This window comes from Chrysemys picta, chromosome 6, assembly GCF_011386835.1.
Source record: "Chrysemys picta bellii isolate R12L10 chromosome 6, ASM1138683v2, whole genome shotgun sequence".
Lineage (NCBI taxonomy): Eukaryota > Metazoa > Chordata > Testudines > Emydidae > Chrysemys > Chrysemys picta.
The window spans coordinates 61,070,122-61,088,586 of NC_088796.1; the positions used below are offsets into that span (position 1 = coordinate 61,070,122).

The 18,465-nt window shown below is 43.5% G+C and overlaps 1 protein-coding gene across 1 annotated transcript in view; it reads right to left on the minus strand.

Annotated features, from left to right (window-relative positions):
• Positions 1-7,056: 7,056 nt before the first annotated feature.
• Positions 7,057-18,465, minus strand: part of RIOK2 (RIO kinase 2) — a 31,585-nt gene continuing 20,176 nt past the window's right edge. Inside the window, exons 8-10 of the mRNA XM_005284053.5 lie at positions 17,916-18,449; positions 16,448-16,544; positions 7,057-7,342 (exon numbers count right to left, since the gene is read on the minus strand). Coding sequence (XP_005284110.2) covers positions 7,181-7,342; positions 16,448-16,544; positions 17,916-18,449 — 793 coding nt within the window. The 3' untranslated portion in view covers positions 7,057-7,180. The remainder of the gene's footprint in view (positions 7,343-16,447; positions 16,545-17,915; positions 18,450-18,465) is intronic.

The window sequence follows — 18,465 nt, forward strand, 5'->3', positions numbered from 1 at the left end:
ATTTTTTTTTTGAGATTTTATCTCTCAGGATGAATGTGATGACATCACAAGTTTTCTTAAAGACATAAATGTGAGAGAGTCTAGATATTCAAAGATAAGATTACATGTAACACCCCTGTAAATCTTAAAGTATGGAAATACACAATTAAGGTCACCTAAACAACCTTAACTCTGCTCCAATATCATGGACCACAGCAATATCAAGAGACAATTCTCAAACACACACCTTTATCACATCAATAACCTGAAAATCCAGTTAAAATCATGGATTTCCTTACTTTTGTAGAGAGACTAATAAAATACGGTGGACTGTAAGCTGAAGTGCACGTATCTGTTACATCTCTTCAGTAAACTGCTACTGCTTTATTTAAGACCATATTCTGCTGCTGGTAGATACAAGCGGTTACAACTTTTCACCAAGTGACCCCACTGCAAATAGGATTTCGAAAGTGAAAGTGGTCATGCTGTGAGACTTCATAGAATCACTATCAGTATTGCTACACTGCAATTAAACATCCACAGCTGGCTGTGTCAGCTGACTCAGGCTAGTGGGGCTTTCGGCTCCAGGGTAGTTAAATTGTGGGGATGTTTGGGCTTGGGCTGAAGCTCGGGCTCTGGGATCCTGCAAGGGCAGAGGGACCCAGAGGCTGGGATCCAGCCTGAGTCTGAATGTTTACACAGCAATTTAAACTTCCACAGCCTGACCCTGCGAGCCTAAGGGTATGTCTACACTACGAAATTAGTTCGAATTTATAGAAGCCGGTTTTATTGAAATCGGTTGTATACAGCCGATTGTGTGTGTCCACACAATAAAATGCTCTAGGTGCTCTAGTCGGCGGACCGCGTCCACAGTACAAGGCTAGCGTCGACTTCCGGAGCATTGCACTATGGGTAGCTATCCCACAGCTATCCCACAGTTCCCGCAGTCTCCGCCGCCCCTTTGAATTCTGGGTTGAGATCCCAATGCCCGGATGATGCAAAACAGTGTCGCGGGCGGTTCTGGGTACATGTCGTCAGGCCCCTCCCTCCCCCGTCACAGCAACGGCAGACAATAGATTCGCGCCTCTTTACCTGGGTTACCTGGGTTACCTGTGCAGACAACATGGAGCCCGCTCAGCTCAGCTGAGCTCACCGTCACCATATGTCCTCTGGGTGCCGGCAGACGTGGGACTGCATTGCTACACAGCAGCAGCTGCTAACTGCCTTTTGGCGGTAGACGGTGCAGTAGACTGGTAGCCTTCATCGGCGATCTGGGTGCTGGCAGCCGTGGGGCTTGCCTTTTGGCAGTAAATGGTGTATTACGACTATTAGCCATCCTATTACAAGTCGGGTCATCGCACGTTAGCAGAGTCTTCCCCGAGCAGCCGATTGTGCAATAGGCCTGAAGACCATCGTCATACGCCACCCCGTATTTGCTGCCAAGCACCCAGAAAGATGCCGAGGGCTATCAGTCACGCTGCACCGTCGTCTTAAGATGTAAAAAATAGATTTGCTCTGTATTCATTTGCTTCCCCCTCCCTCCGTCAAATCAACGGCCTGCTAAGCCCAGGGTTTTCAGTTTAATCTTTGGGGGGACCATTCTGTGTGACAGTTGTTTGTGTTTCTCCCTGTTCCTGTACGCCATGTCGTCACTCGGCCCTCCCTCCCTCCCGCCCTCCCTCCTTCTCCTGGTCCATCAGATACTACTTTCGCGCCTTTTTTCTGACCAGGCGCCATAGCTAGCACTGGGATCATGGAGCCCGCTCAGATCACCGCGGCAATTATGAGCACTATGAACACCACGCGCATTGTCCTGGAGTATATGCAGAGCCAGGACATGCCAAGGCGAAACCCGGACCAGCCGAGGAGGCGATTGCAGCGCGGCGACGAGAGTGATGAGGAAATTGACATGGACATAGACCTCTCACAAGGCACAGGCCCCAGCAATGTGGAAATCATGGTGTCACTGGGGCAGGTTCATGCCGTGGAACGCCGATTCTGGGCCCGGGAAACAAGCACAGACTGGTGGGACCGCATCGTGCTGCAGGTATGGGACGATTCCCAGTGGCTGCGAAACTTTCGCATGCGTAAGGCCACTTTCATGGAACTTTGTGACTTGCTTTCCCCTGCCCTGAAACGCCAGGATACCAAGATGAGAGCAGCCCTCACAGTTGAGAAGCGAGTGGCGATAGCCCTGTGGAAGCTTGCAACGCCAGACAGCTACCGGTCAGTCGGGAATCAATTTGGAGTGGGCAAACCTACGGTGGGGGCTGCTGTGATCCAATTTGCCAGGGCAATGAAAGACCTGGTGATATCAAGGGTAGTGACTCTGGGCAACGTGCAGTCAATAGTGGATGGTTTTGCTGAAATGGGATTCCCAAACTGTGGCGGGGCCATAGACGGAACCCATATCCCTATCTTGTCACCGGAGCACCAAGCCACGTAAACCGCAAGGGGTACTTTTCAATGCTGCTGCAAGCCCTGGTGGATCACAAGGGACGTTTCACCAACATCAACGTGGGATGGCCGGGAAAGGTACATGATGCTCGCGTCTTCAGGAACTCTGCTCTGTTTCGAAAGCTGGAGGAAGGGACTTTCTTCCCGGACCAGAAAGTGACCATTGGGGATGTTGAAATGCCTATCGTGATCCTTGGGGACCCAGCCTACCCCTTAATGCCATGGCTCATGAAGCCGTACACAGGCAGCCTGGACAGGAGTCAGGACCTGTTCAACTACAGGCTGAGCAAGTGCCGAATGGTGGTGGAATGTGCATTTGGACGTTTAAAAGCGCGCTGGCGCAGCTTACTGACTCGCTCAGACCTCAGCGAAAAGAATATCCCCATTGTTATTGCTGCTTGCTGTGCGCTCCACAATATCAGTGAGAGTAAGGGGGAGACCTTTATGGCAGGGTGGGAGGTTGAGGCAACTCGCCTGGCTGCTGATTACGCGCAGCCAGACACCAGGGCGGTTAGAGGAGCACAGCAGGGCGCGGTGCGCATCAGAGAAGCTTTGAAAACGAGTTTTGTGACTGGCCAGGCTACTGTGTGAAACTTCTGTTTGTTTCTCCTTGATGAACCCTCCAAACCACCCGCCCCCCGACCCAGTTCACTCTACTTCCCTGTAAACCAACCACCCCACCCTCCCCTACCGCTTGCAGAGGCAATAAAGTCATTGTTTTTTCACATTCATGCATTCTTTATTAGTTCCTCACAGAAGTAGGGGGATAATTGCCAAGGTAGCCTGGGATGGGTGGGGGAGGAGGGATGGAAAAGGACACACTGCATTTTAAAACTTTAATTCTTATTGAAGGCCAGCCTTCTGATGCTTGGGCGATCATCTGGGGTGGAGTGAATGGGTGGACGGAGGCCCCCCCCACCGTGTTCTTGGGCGTCTTGGTGAGGAGGCTATGGAACTTGGGGAGGAGGGCTGTTGGTTACACAGGGGCTGTAGCGGCGGTCTCTGCTCCTGCTGCCTTTCCTGCAACTCAACCATACGCTCGAGCATATCAGTTTGATGCTCCAGCAGACGGAGCATTGACTCTTGCCGTCTGTCTGCAAGCTGACGCCACCTATTGTCTTCAGCCCGCCACTTGCTCTGTTCATCCCGCGATTCAGCCCGCCACCTCTCCTCTCGTTCATATTGGGCTTTTCTCATCTCCGACATTGACTGCCTCCACGCATTCTGCTGTGCTCTATCAGCGTGGGAGGACATCTGCAGCTCCGTGAACATATCGTCCCATGTCCTACGTTTTCTCTTTCTAATGTTCACGAGCCTCTGCGAAGGAGAAACATTTGCAGCTGGTGGAGGAGAAGGGAGAGGTGGTTAAAAAAGACACATTTTAGAGAACAATGGGTACACTCTTTCATTACAAGGTCGCATATTTCGGCTTGCAGGCAGCCATGGTAGGCCACAGTGTTTTGGCTTTTTTAACCTTCTTAACATGCGGGAAAGGTTGCAAACAGCAGCGCATTTCCCATATCAAGGATGAATTGGGTTGTCCATTTAAAATGGGGTTTCAATGTAAAAGGAGGGGGCTGCGGTTTCCCGGTTAACATGCGGCACAAACACAAGTAAACCCCCCCCCCCCCCACGATTCTCTGGGATGATCACTTCACCCCTCCCCCCACCGCGTGGTTAACAGCGGGGAACATTTCTGGTCAGAAGAGCAGGAACGGGCGCCTCTGAATGTCCCCTTAATAAAAATCACCCCATTTCAACCAGGAGAGCTTTCTGGAGATGTCCCTGGAGGATTTCCGCTCCATCCCCATACACGTTAACAGACTTTTCCAGTAGATGTACTGGCCGCGATTGCCAGGGCAAAGTAATCATTAAACACGCTTGCTTTTTTTTTTTTGTAATGTTTACAAATATTTACAAAGTTACACTCACCTGGCATCAAACTCAGTCATCATCTCCACAATTTTAAGGAAGTTTCCATTGTTTGGCACATACAGCTGATCTGAAGTGCCAGGTTTTGGGTAGCAAGCATTCTCACAATGGCAATGAGCTTTTTCAGAACATTTGGCCATTAAAGAGACTCTGATGCAATCCTCTCTTGATGCTGATTATCTATGGTGGCCTTTAACCTTAGTCTCATCTCAAGCTCTTTCCACCTATGGAATGCTCTCTGATGATTTGCTGCCTTCTCATGGCATGGCAGATTTCTAGCCAGATTTTTCCAGTCCTGTGTTCCTGTAGAACCCAAGGTGGCTGGAAAATAAGACTGGAAGAGTTTGCAACAAAAACAGTATACAGCATTCTGGGTTTTTGAATACATAAGCCATGGCCTCTCCACTTTGTGTCCACTGGGGATTTCACGCCAGTAATGTGTTGGATGGAAACTTCTATTTTCATTGCCTTTGGGGAACATGAAGTTTTTCCACTTACTGTGGCCCATGCAGTACAAGGAAGTCCCTCAGAGTACTGCTCAAGTACTGGACCATCTAGACTTAAGGAACTAAACTCAGCAGCAGCAGCTGTTTCTTACGCCTCCACCACATTCTTCTTTGATCAACACTTTTGTTCAGAAATGTGCATGGTTACATCCATTTGAGATGGAGATATGGATGCTGCAGTAGATGCCAGGTCAGCTGCACTCTGACTAACTGGAAGATCAGGCATCTCCTCATCACTCAGATCCTCACTGGGGCTAGAAGGCTCACCGTAAACATTTGTGTCTATGTATCTCAGGAGAGCTCCTTCCTGCTTAGATAAAAAAAGCTTCCTTTGCTTGCTTTCTTTTTCTGAATGCTGCCCCAGAGGGGTGTTTTCTTCTTTCACTCATGACTGCTGTTCTGTACCAGCTATAGTGGCTCTCAACACTCAATTGAAGGGGACAAATAAGCAGGCTGGTAGCAGGGCCTGAGTGAGGGAAGATATCAGCGTCTTAAGGGCCTAACTGCCTCCTACTACTTCAGTTGACTGCCTGTTCTCCTCAAGTAGGTTCAGGGAAGCAGCAGGAAACAGGAAGCTCCCTGAGAAGCTGGTGTTAATCAGTCCAGGCTCCTGGGGGTGCTAGAGAGGTACATAAGAGGCTCCTCCTCCTCTCTCTCCCTGCAGCTCCTGCTGTTTTCTGTTATTCCCTCTCACCTTTTCTCCTGCCAGCCTGTTATGTTTCTTGCGCCCTCCTTCCTCCAGCAGAGCACTCCACCATCTCTGTGCATCTAGAGCAGAGAGAATACATATGCATCAGCAACAGACACCATTTTCTACACTCTGGGTCCTAGTAGCACACAGTCTGGCACCTGAGGCGGCCACCTCAGTTCGCCTCATGGTAAGGCCAGCCCTGCACAGACTGTAAATTTCAAATTCATATCAAATTCTCCTTTGTAAGGTCTCCATCTTACACACAAGGTGTGGTGGGGATGCAAGGTTGAAGGAAAATGTGAGAAGAGTTAAGGTTGTTTGGGTGAATGTATTTCTACTCTTTCTAGTTTTATTTTAAAGTGCAAGCTTGTATTTGAATTTTCAGGCTAACCTTTCTGATTTTCCCACAGAAACTAGTGTTCTCTTAAGGGCTTCCCCCATAAATAAATCAAAGACACAAAACATTAGGGTTTTTTTTTTTTGGCCTAGGCATTAGGCTTGCTTAAAGTAGGGGTTCTCAACCTTTTTCTTTCTGAGCCCCCCAAAAAACTCCACAGCCCATCTGTGCCACAACTGTTTTTCTGCATATAAAAGCCAGTGCCAGGGGTAGGAGGTAGCAAACAGTGCAGTTGCCTGCGGGGCCCACACCACAGTGGGCCCCTCAAAGCTAAATTGCTCAGGCTTTAGTGTCAGCCCCAGGTGGTGGGGCTCAGGGCCCTGGGCCCTAGCAAGTCTAATGCTGGCCCTGGTTGGCACAGTCCCTGAAGCCTGCTCGTGGAGTCCCAGGGGGCCCCCAAGTCTCTGGCTGAGAACCACTGGCTTAAAGGATGAAGATGTTTATGTTTGCACAAGGTTTTCAAAATGCATGAGCACATTAGGTGCTGAAAGTTATGGTAATGTTCTTTGATATATAGTTTCCAGAATCATTTGCAACAGGCTTTCTGGTAAATTACTAGATGTTCAAGAGCTGTATTTATTGGCAACTGAACAGGCAAATTCAGAGTCTGAGTGCCTGCCAGACCTATGCAACATCGTTTTTATTACTTGTCTTTCCGGGCAAGATTTATATAAGAAGCCTTGGAGTGAGAGTAAAATAAATGGGAGTTGCTAGATGCAAAGCTCTCTTATTAACTTATGGCTTATTAATCTTTGTACAGGTACAAAACCCAAATTCTTGCTAAGGGTGTAAACTACTTTGTTTCTGACTGTATCATGTGCACCTGAAAACAGATTCTTCAAAGACCTCTGCTTATAAATCAGATGGGTAGCATATCAGGGTCGTGTTGAATAATTTTGGTGGTCAATTTCTTGTCATTGCAAACATGTTTACTTCATGGACAATTTTCAGACTAAACATCCACACTAAAATGTGCCTACAAGAGATACTGTAGGTCATTATTCCAGTTTAATTATCTTAACTGAGTCCCTAATTTAAAAATTAGGTACAATCATAGGTTTTACAGTTTCAAACTACAAAACAAAAAGACAAGGTTACAATAGCAAGAATGAAATTTATTGACTATAGATATAAACATTCCAATTTCCAAAAAAAGCAAGTATATAATCTATGCATCATGGATAAAAATACTGATACTGCGTTGGAAGTTATAATGCATTAGCCCCAGAAACTAGCAGCATCCAAACTTGACTTAATATTGAACATATTTTCACGACGCTGTTTGGTATAAACATTTGCCTCTCCTTTCTGTAACCGTCGTCTCAGAGCAGCTTTCTGCTGTTTAGTCAGTTGACGTTTTATCTTCTGTTTCACCAGTTCCTAAAAATAATTAAACCACATGCATCAATATTGTTTGTATGACATATAACATTTTAGGACATACTAGTTTATATTTACACAGTGCTTTCCCATCCAAAAGTGCTTTATGCACAGATATATATATAAAAAAAAAAATGGTGAAGTTTGGTGCCTGGAGACTTTGTGCCTTTTTAAATGAAAAAAGTTACCTTGTGGATATTTTAAGTCCTTGGTACTTGTTATTTGGCTTGTGGCTATATTTTCTGGCACCCTGATTTTTTTTGAAAAAGTACTGTTTGCAGAAGTGATTTAAAATTCTTCCTTTAGTTGTTCCCCTGCAAAGAGGCAAGATACCTAACATAGTTTAGGGTATACGCTCTTACAAAGATCCACAGGGCAGGGACGATGTCTTCATCTGTGGTTGAGGCTGTGCAAGACACAAAAGGTCACTTGAACAGCAACAGTAACTGCCATTTACCTAAACAGGCAGTAGTTTTCTAGTGCTTTCATACATACCATTCACAATTATTTATTCATGCTAGGTCCTACTTGCCATCATGATGGCAAAAGATACACATCACAAAAATCAAACCACAGCTTAGTAGATTTTGGCTGCCGATTGCTCTGTAGTAGAGAAAATGCACAATTCAACTAACTCATTTCACTTAATTCCTCAGAATGAACTAACTAGAAAGGGACCTAAATCTCATTGAGGGGACTAATACAGTTAATTGATGTTAAAGAAGTTGCAATATTTGAAAAATCATGCCTGAGCAAGTAATCAACGGAGATTTTAGCAGTATATTGCAGCCTCTTCTCCGTTGACACATCAAAATGCATCTTTCTCCTTAGCCACTTTGTTTTTTGTCAAATTGGGTGCTTCTGTTGGGATAACTTGCAGGAGGCAAGCTTCATACATCTTATCGAAACAAAACAACAAAATCTTTCATAAAAACAAAACCTCCCAAATTAGCCTAAACTTCAGCTAAAGGCAGGCATGAACTAAGGATAAACCATGTACCTAGGCTTAGGGCTAAAAGACTGACCAGTTGAAAACAAAAAACAAAGAGCAGGTCTATACTACCCCTTATGTTGATATAACTTACATCACTCACTGGTGTGAAAAAGCCACCTGGGAGTGACAAGTTACAGTGACCTAAGCGCTGTCCACACTAGTGCTAGGTCAGTGGGAGATACTCTCCCGCCAACACACAGCCTCTTCACCAGATGTGCTGCAGCTGTGCCAATGTAGCGCTTCTCGTGTAGACTAACCTCAAAACAAAATCCCCACAGCAACTCAAGAAGTACAGAAGTTGAGGTCCCAAAAACACCATCAACCTGATTGCGTTGCATACGTGGTATGTTCTGTTCCTGTTAAATGTGTAACTAAATAAATTACTATTTTTATTGTAAAATATACTCCATAAAATGCAGAGAGTGTAAAATGTAGCTGAGTTAGTGTTGTTACTGTAACTTTAGTTTTTGCATTTCTTAATTTAGGGCCTTTATGACACTATAAGAGAGCAATTAAGGTTCAAGAGTGAGACCGCATTGTGGGTTGAGAGAGAGAAAACAGCCTCTACAGATCACTTATTACCCAGCCTGTGCATGTGGGTGGGGAATGTCACAGCCTTGTCTTTCATCCCCTTAACATGCAAGCCAACAGAAATGAGCTAGCACCTGGAAAGAAGTAAGCTGCTACTGCTACAGGACTGGCACAAAATTACTTCCATTGTGATTTTCACAGTTCAATCCAAAAATTGCATTTTCATTTCATTTAACCAATTATTTTATAAACCGAAAACAGCCTGCAGTTGAAGCCTATTTTTTTTTTCAATCTCAGCATTATATAAAAGAATGCAAAGGCTCTTCTACAAAGAAGCTCAACACATGATGGGGGGGGGGGGGGGGGGGGAGAAACAAAGCATGAAAAATAAAAAAAATCCTCTCATACTTTCTACCCTCAGCACTGAAACACAAAATTAGTTGGTCCACCTAGCCCAGCATCCTGTCTTTTGACAGTGGCTGGTGCCAGATACTTCAGAGGGAATGAACAGACAAGGGTAATTTATTGAGTGGATCCATCTCCTGTCATGTAGTCCCACCTTCTGGCAGTCAGAGGTTAAGGGACACCCAGGGTTGCATCCCATACCATCTAAATAGCCATTGATGGACCTATCCTCCATGAACTCATCTAATTTTTTTTTTACCAAGTTATATTTCTGGCCTTCACAATGTTCCATGGAAACAAGTCCCACAGGTTGACTGTGTGTTGTGTGAAGAAGTACTTCCTTTTATTTGTTTTAAACCTGCTATTAATTTCAATGGGTAACCTCTGGTTCTTGTGTTATTTAAAGGGGTAAATAACATTTCTTTATTCACTTTCTCCACACCATTCATGATTTTACAGACCTCCTGCATATCCCTTTAGTCTCTTTTCTACACAAGTCTTTTTAATTTCTCTTCATATGGAAGCTGTTCCATACCACAATCATTTTTGTTGACAGTCTCTGTACTTTTTCCAATTTTAATACACTTTTTTTCAGATGAGGTGACCAGAACTACAAGCAGGACTCAAGGTATGGGCATACCATCGATTTATATAATGGCAGTATGATAGATAATAAGACAGGAAACTATCCATTCTGAATAGTTCCTAACATTGTTCGCTTTTTTGATTGCTGATGCACATTGAGTGGGTGTTTTCAGAAAACTATCCACAATGATGCCAAGATTTTTTTTTTGAGTGGTAACAGCTAATTTAGATGCTATCATTTTGTATCGTTGGGATTATGTTTTCCAATGTGCATTACTTTGCATCCATCACCACAGAATTTCATCTGCCATTTTGTTGCCCATCACCCAGTTTTGTGCGATCCCTTGGTAACTCTTCATAGTCAGCACAAGAGTGATTTGCCAGGGTAGCTTGTGTGCAGGAAATGAACTTCAGAAGACACCCCCTTCTCACCTCAGCCCTTACATGCTAAGTGCCTCATATTTCCCTGGCTATTTAGGGCATTCCACATCAAGCCTCAAGATATTGGGAAAAAAACTGCAGTTCACTTTCAAAAAATTCTAAATAAAAATAGGGACAAAATTGTTTTTAGTTATTGTTTCTCCTCACACTTGATTTTGTTTTTGCAAACAATTCCATTTATCATTTTGTAGCTTGGAGAAATTTGAAAGTAAACTTCTCCCCCTGGTGGTTCAAAATAATAGAGTTTTTCTGGCAACATGTACACACAACAACTGGAGAACTTTTGCAGCATTAGCACAAAAAAGGAAGCAAAAGCACATCAAATTTTAAAAAGTGGATAACACATGAAAACTATTTACTGTTATGCAGAGACATCACAAACATTTTCCACTGAATATAGAGTAGGGTTACCATATTTTGTGCCTCCAAATGGAGGACACTCCACGGGGCCCCGGCCCCACCCCAGCCCCGCCCACGCCCCGCCCCAACTCCGCCCCCTCCCCAAAGTCTCCGCCCCCTCCCCTGCTTCCCGCGAACATTTGATTCACGGGAAGCCTGAAGCAGGTAAGGGGGAGTGTGGGGGGAGGAGGCGCGGCCCAGGCTGGCCCCCCGGCGGCTCCAGCCTGGGTCGGCTCGGGCCCTGGGGTGCCGGCCCCGGCCCCCGGCCGACCACCCCCGGCCTGCCCAGCACTGCCGGCCCCCGGCGGCCCGGCGCACCCCCCCGCAACCCTGGACCGGCGACCCCGGCCCCGCGACCCCGGACCGGCTCCCGGCCCCGCGGGCCCCGCTCCGCCACCCCGGACCGGCTCTCGGCCCCGCGGGCCCAGCCCCGCCACCCCGGACCGGCTCCCGGCCCCGCGGGCCCAGCCCCGCCACCCCGGACCGGCTCCCCGCCCGGCCCCGCGGGCCCGGAGCGGCTCCCCGCCCGGCCCCGCGCCCAGCCCGGCCCGGCACTGCGACCCCGGCCCGGCACTGCGCCCCTGGACCCCGGCCCGGCACCGCGCGCCCGGCCCGGCTCCCGGCCCGGCACCATGCCCCCGGCCCCGCGACCCCGGCCGAGCCCTCCCTCCCGATTTTCCCGGACATGCCCGGCTTTTGGGGATTTCCCCCCGGACGGGGATTTGAGCCCCCAAAAGCCAGACATGTCCGGGAAAATGCGGACGTATGGTAACCCTAATATAGAGTCTCCTCTTGCAGGTCAATGTTGAAATGAGTAATTACGACTGATGTGAGCTACCCAGGTCCATGGAAACATTTTTTCCTGTTGGTTTATAAGTACCAACATCCAACAAGTGAATTGTAACATCACATCTACTTCTCCTGCCTCTTCTCAATACCAGCTTCTTATAGAATTGGTTCTTGAACTAAGCATAATGAAACAGAACTAAAGCTGCAGTTTGTAATTGGAAATACCTGGTCAGATATATTTCTGCTACCATATCCAATACTACTGAGATGCTACTTTTTTGAATATTAATCTTCCACAGCCTCCTCTGATAAAAACCAGAAAAGATGACAAAAGGTCCACCAATTCCTATTATGCAGCAATTGCAAGAAGTTAGTAACGTGGGATATGCAAACCTGATCCTAACAATTCATGCTTAAGTGATCCAGGCAGATAGGAAATGGGGGACCCTACCACCCTCACAGACCCTACCACCAGGGAAAAATTCTTCTCAGACTGAAGTGCATATACTGGCCTACTTGCCCTGAGCAAGTAAATCTCAGTCTTTTCATCATAATCATGCTAAGGGTGGATGACTAGGTTGAGTGCATTGGACTGAATAGATCAAAGCTTTATTATTTTAAAATTTTGCAAAATCCAGTTTTCCTCTGGTGGCTCATTTTGAATAAATCCTTAGTCAAGTTTGTGAGAGGGCAGTAAGATGCCCACAGTCTCCATGTCAAAGTAATTAAATGTTTTAGCCTAAAATAGCTGGGATTTTCTATAGCTGATCAATTTAGTATCTCTTTTCTGGACATTCTTCAAAATGTGTACATACTATATGCTGTATTGTTTATATATAAATTCCTGATGCGATATACAAATTACATATAAATAAATATAGCCTATTTTAACATAGCTACAAAACCCGCACAGAGCACTTATTATTCCATGGATACAACTCATCTGGGCCTCTTGATTTATTAGAGTTCCTGCTTTTGCAAGCACAATGCTAATGTGCTTCCATGAAGACATGTAGCTTATTTGGAAAGCCACAACCATATTAAGGTCGCTGCTGCCACCAAGTGGTTTTTCAATCTCAAGTCTGTAATCATTTCTTCTGTCTGAATTCAATAGTGCCTCCCTCTTTTTGGAATCCTACCTGCAAGATGGCATTCATTTCTAAGAATTTAAAGACTGTGCCTGTAGTGTTGTCAGTCCATCCCTTCTGACAGGGGATTCCTGGACTATCACAGGAGTCATAGCTGCCTGTTAGCACATGGTTCTAATCCTGAAGTTCCTTCTAGCACTGACAATAGGATTTCAATAAAGGTGACAATTCTTACTCCAGGCAACTATTATGCATATAAAAGGATTAAGAATGCATTTTCATTTAAGTTCTGGAAAATACTTTTTGGCTAGAATTACTTCAATAAATACAGCCAACATACAAAATTAATCATTCATATACATAGATAAAATATACTAAAAAATAAACAGGCAAATGCTCTGGAAATAATACAACTACTTGAAGGCACTCTTGTATAAAGCAAGGCTATTCCATAGCAATAAAAGCATCAGTTAATAGGACCAAAAAAAAAAAAAAATCACTATTACTTCATACACAAACTACAATCTATCAAGAATGAAAAAGCCAACCAAAATAATTATGATAGTCATATACTGGTTGTTAAAATACTTTGCAACAATCATCTGGACATGATTCATGAAATATGCTATGTTTGGATAAGGGTACATTACTGAAAGTGTGCAGAGATAATCTGCAGAGTTTGTTTCCTATTCCTATTTGCAAATGAAACCATCTCACCTGGTTTACAAAGGAAAGCATCTACAGCTATAACAGATTTTAATCCACAGAAAGGTTATCGTACTAGTGAGGTGTTCAGCAGAAATTACCAAATTATTTCAGCTGAAGGTATGTTAACTTGTACAGAGTATTAGCCATCCTTTTCTTCAAGGAGCTTTCTAAAATGAGCTTGCATTTATTTAAAGTATGACAGAAGGAGCCAGCATAGCTATTTTTAGTTGAGTGCGGGGGTTGAGGTATTAAATACAGCTATAAAAATTCTATCATTCTTCAAAGAGAGTCAAATTTACACTACTGAAGTGGTTTAATGGCAAAGTTTTAGGGAAAGATGCTAAAGAAACATCTAGGAAGAGAGGAGGTGGGTAGGTCAAATTGCGTTGACTTATTTTAAATGTACTTCTCACTTTACTTTCCAAACCATTTTTTGTTTTTTAAGTTTGGCAAGCAATAGAAGGGAACAAACTGATTGTATGTTAGATAGTGGCCTACCAACATAGACATTTGTGGTTGCTTACATGTAAAAGAGTTCATATTATTTCTGGGGGAATTCTGTGCATCTGCAGAATTCTTCTGTGCCATATAATTTTGTATTTTCCTGCATAAAATGCATTTTACTCAAGAAGTGCTGCAGTTCTGCCTTTTGCCTGCCAGGGGCCGCTGTGGCACCAGAACACCAGCTGCATGAATGCAGATGGCCGTTCTGGTGCCACAATGGCCTCTGGGGGGCAAAAGGCAGAACTGCAGCACTTCTGGGGCAGAATGTATTTTCTGTGGGGGAAAAAATTCTATACCCAGTGCTGCAGAATTGACCCAAGGAGTAGAAGTTCATCACAGCACCCTGCCCGCAGAGCCAGGTTTGGACAGAGTGGAGCACACAGGGCTGTTGGGGGGGGGGGGGGGGGCACAGACTGGGGTTCATAATGGCCAGTGGCGGGGACAGACTGAGGCATGGACTCAGGAGCTAGTGGGGTGACAACGTTGAGCCTGGGGATGGGGGCTGCAGAGACCCATGGGGATGGGGAGTGTGGAGACGGGGCAGATGTGCTTGACTGAATGGGAGAGACTTTGGGAAGCCTCTCCCATGCAGATCGTGGCTGACCCCACTCTTCAACAACCCCGCACCCTTCCCCCCAAAAAAAACCTTTCCCACCCACCTCCAGGTTCACTCCTTCCCTCCCCTCTTAGCTCCTTCGTTACTCCGACTCCCCCAAGCCTTTGCACTACTTCTGACAGGGGCAGGAAATCCAGTTCTGTATTGTAATTTAAATGAATTACTCAAAGTTCTACATTAATTATGCCTAGTAAGGAATCTATTAGTCAAAAAACAAAAACAAAAAAACCACACCCACAATCTTTTTTTTTGGTCTGTATTGTTACAGACATACTCACTGACAAATATTTTGCAATAAAGTACCAAAATAATTGAAACTGGCATGATTATATTGTGTTATTTTGACAAATCAAATAAGCAGACTTGTGCAGAATTTTCAAATATTGTGTGCAGAATTTTTAATTTTGGGCGCAGAATTCCCCCAGGAGTATCATATGCTGGAGTTGAACTTAAGTTGTTGGACATCTAACTGGCAGCTGCAACCAAAGATGAGCACAGCCTGGTGGCAAAGAAATCTTTGGGAAGTGTTGGAGATCTAATCATTACCATTTCGGGGGTGGGGTGGGTGGGAGAAGGATTGGCATGATTATTTAAAATGGTATTACCAGCCCTGTTTTCTCCTTCTTCCCCTGGACATCCCAGGAAAGAGCCATTGTTCATTCCAGGTACATGTCACACTTCAAATTCAAAAGTTTAAAAGGGGGATTAGAAAGTACACAGGGTGCAGGCAATGCCATTTCATACATAAACTGTAAAAAAGCCTGCTGGGACTGGGAACGAGTGGCAACCTTCATCCCAGAGAGTGAACACACCATCTTTGATGCTCTTGATCTCCACTGACTGAGACTGCAAATTTAGGAGTATGCTGCCAAGACTACATAAAAGAAATCATATACAAATAAGGAGGCCTGTAAGTTTGTTGTCTGGCACAAGTGAACGTACACAACCTAAAATTTCTCTCTGCTGAAAAATGTATGATGATAGAAGAAACAAGCCTACAAGAACATCATGCTTTCTCCTTAGATCACAAGGTTGCTAGAGGCACCAAAAAAAAAAAAAAAAAAAAAAAGCCTCTGAAGAGCACAATTCCTCTTTAAATAGCAGATATGGTTAAAGTTACATCAACCATGTTTTGCAGCGTCTCACAATTGTTCTGGATTTTCTGCTTCCCTCTACAATCAGGAGGATAAAATACTCAGGGCCCGGTGTACTCCACCGCAAATTGGACTTCTATTCTGTGGCAAAGACTCTAAACTATGCAGTATTAAGGTGCAGCAGAAGGAAAGTCCGGACAATTTTATTTAAATTGTAAAAATTGAACGTTTTACTGAATTAAAAAGGAAAATGAATAATGCAACCATTCTAGTATCCCCTATATTTTTCCACACACAAAATTTAATATATTTAAGGCTGTGCCACATTATTGGCTTTCAACATACTGCAGATTTTGTACTGACAATACATAATGCAGAAGTTGTCAGGGGAGCTAGAGGTTTGAGCAGTGGGATAGGATACAGCTGTAGCTCTTGGTATCTTGCGAAGCATCAAAGAAAATTTGGGATTATAGGATAAACCTTTAACTGGATGCTTCTGCTAAAGTGATGAACAGTGAAATACATAACAGTGTTAACATTTATATCATTGTCTTTCAATTTCAGAGTTAACACCACTCAAGGAAATATGAAACAGTTCACACACCTTGGAGCTAAGGTTTCAGGCTTTCTGAAGTTTCTGAAGACAATTGCTTTCGTTTACCTTTATTTTAAATTTTTAGGATTATCTTCACCAATATGTCCAGATTTGGTTTGTTTAAAAAAAAAAAAAAAAAACCACAACAAAACAAAACAAAAAAACCCCATAAAAACTTAGATTCTGGAACACAATTCCATGATCATGGAATCACAGAAGACACCAGAATCCGATAACACTAATTTGGACTGACCCACAAGTTACAGTTGGAAGACAGTTTTAATAACAAAACATTGACATCTTACAATTTTAAAAATCTACAGAGGGAAACTAGAAAGCATGTTTACATTAGTTACCTGAGGAATTGTTGAACAGCTCCCAAAACTGCCAGCGGAGGTGGTACTTAAGGTTCTCATTCTGTGTTCATTGATGTGTATCATACTTTCTTCGTCTCTACAATATATAAATTGGATTTTTATTTCATCTAGCAAAAAGACAAGATAAATATCCTTTGGCTACAATCCATCATATTCTAATAGTAAGTTTTACTGATACAGTCTAAAAATTTCCAACACAATTTAATATTTGCATAACAAGGAAAATTTACATTTTGCAATATTAACTTGACTTCAATGTGACGGGTCTTTTATAACCGCTAAAGATTTTCAGATCTGATTTGTAACATGATACAATGACCAAGAACATATTAAATAACAAAAATGTTGTTCTAAAAAACTAAAAGTGACAGTGATATTTTATATTTATGCTCAGTCAATGATCTCCATTTCAAATTTGCTTAGTTTACATGTAAAAAATAAACACCAAAACCAAGCAGGCTTGCTTCTTGTATCACTGTATTGCTTAGCAATGCCAACAGTACTAAAAACTTGTCTGTCAGCAAAGTAAACCAATATGACATGTAGCAGAATGATGTTTTCACCACAACACTACTTTCATTCCCTACATGCCAAAGAAAAAACCCTAACAAACCATGATGGCAACATTTCCTAACTTAAAAAGTGACATATGCAATATCTATGTTTCTAATTCCCCGCTAGTAATGCACATTACTAAGTTAAATATTAAGTTTTCCTGATGCCTATGCCATGGTGTCCAGACAACAAATCATTTAATACAAAACTGACTGGGTGGGCTGTGGATGGGGAGAGGAAATGGGGCAACTGCTTGGTGTACTCATTCTATTACATGCACCTGTCCGCCCATCTCTTTTTGGTGGTACAGAGCTCATGCATCAAGGGTCTAGGATAGAGGTAATTATGATCTCTAAACAGGACAGGCAAGGAACTGATAGCCAGAATAACAAATAGCTAAGTTATTATGATTGGATCTCAGAGGGTTTGTGCTCCTCAGCTAACAAGAATAATTTCACTTCAAGAAACAGTGTTTAAATTACAAATTGCACCATAAAAATAATTGTGGAGTAGTATTTTAACACGAAACCCTTTTTCATTGGTATAAACAGTTTAAATATTTATTCAATAGAAAAGTGTACACTAGCTATAGAAGGTAAGTGGAACTAAACTCAAGACACCCAAGTCTAGTTATTACATTTTGTACTCTGGAGCAATACGACTGATCTGTCACACTAGAAAACATATAAACGTAATACTAATCAATAGGTTACCTAGCATCTGGTCATAAGGAAAGTAGCATATGTTCACCCTAAGATTAGAAATATATTTTCAATTTAAGCAGGGGTGGCTGAACAGCAGTGCATGCTGAACTACTTGAAAGAGGTTCATCTATTGAAAAGAAGAAAAAAATAAATGGAAGCCTTCCAAAACAGTCAATATGAATCTATACCTGAAAGGCCTGAATTCTCTGTTTAATGTTGACAAGTCAACCAGATCAGGGCATTCATCTTCATACTCTTTGTCAGCAGGGTCTTCTCCTTGACCTATATGATCTTCAATTTTGGTGGTATTTTCAGTTCTCCTTTCATCCTCAGAAAAATCAATTGCAGAACTCTCTGCATTATTACTGGCTTTCCCTGCAATAATTTGCCCTTCAACTTTTTCTAGAGCATGGCTGAACTCAGTCATATCTAAACTTTCTGCCTTTTTACTACTGTCAGCTATATCAACTTCTTTACTGCTATTCACCAAAACTTTAGAGGATTTGCTTTCAGTGTCATCTTCCAATTCATCTGTGAAATTTATTTTGTTTTCTTTGGTGGTATACAAATTTACTTTCCCATCAACATCGTCTACAAGTGGTGTAAAAACTGTTTTATAATCCTCCTCATCAGGACCAGCTGGGTAAAGCAGTTCATCATCCTCCTGCATTTCTTTTGTGTAGCCACTGGCTGCAATCTCTACGTCAAGAGAGCACTCTCTCCTGGAGAAGATAAGAA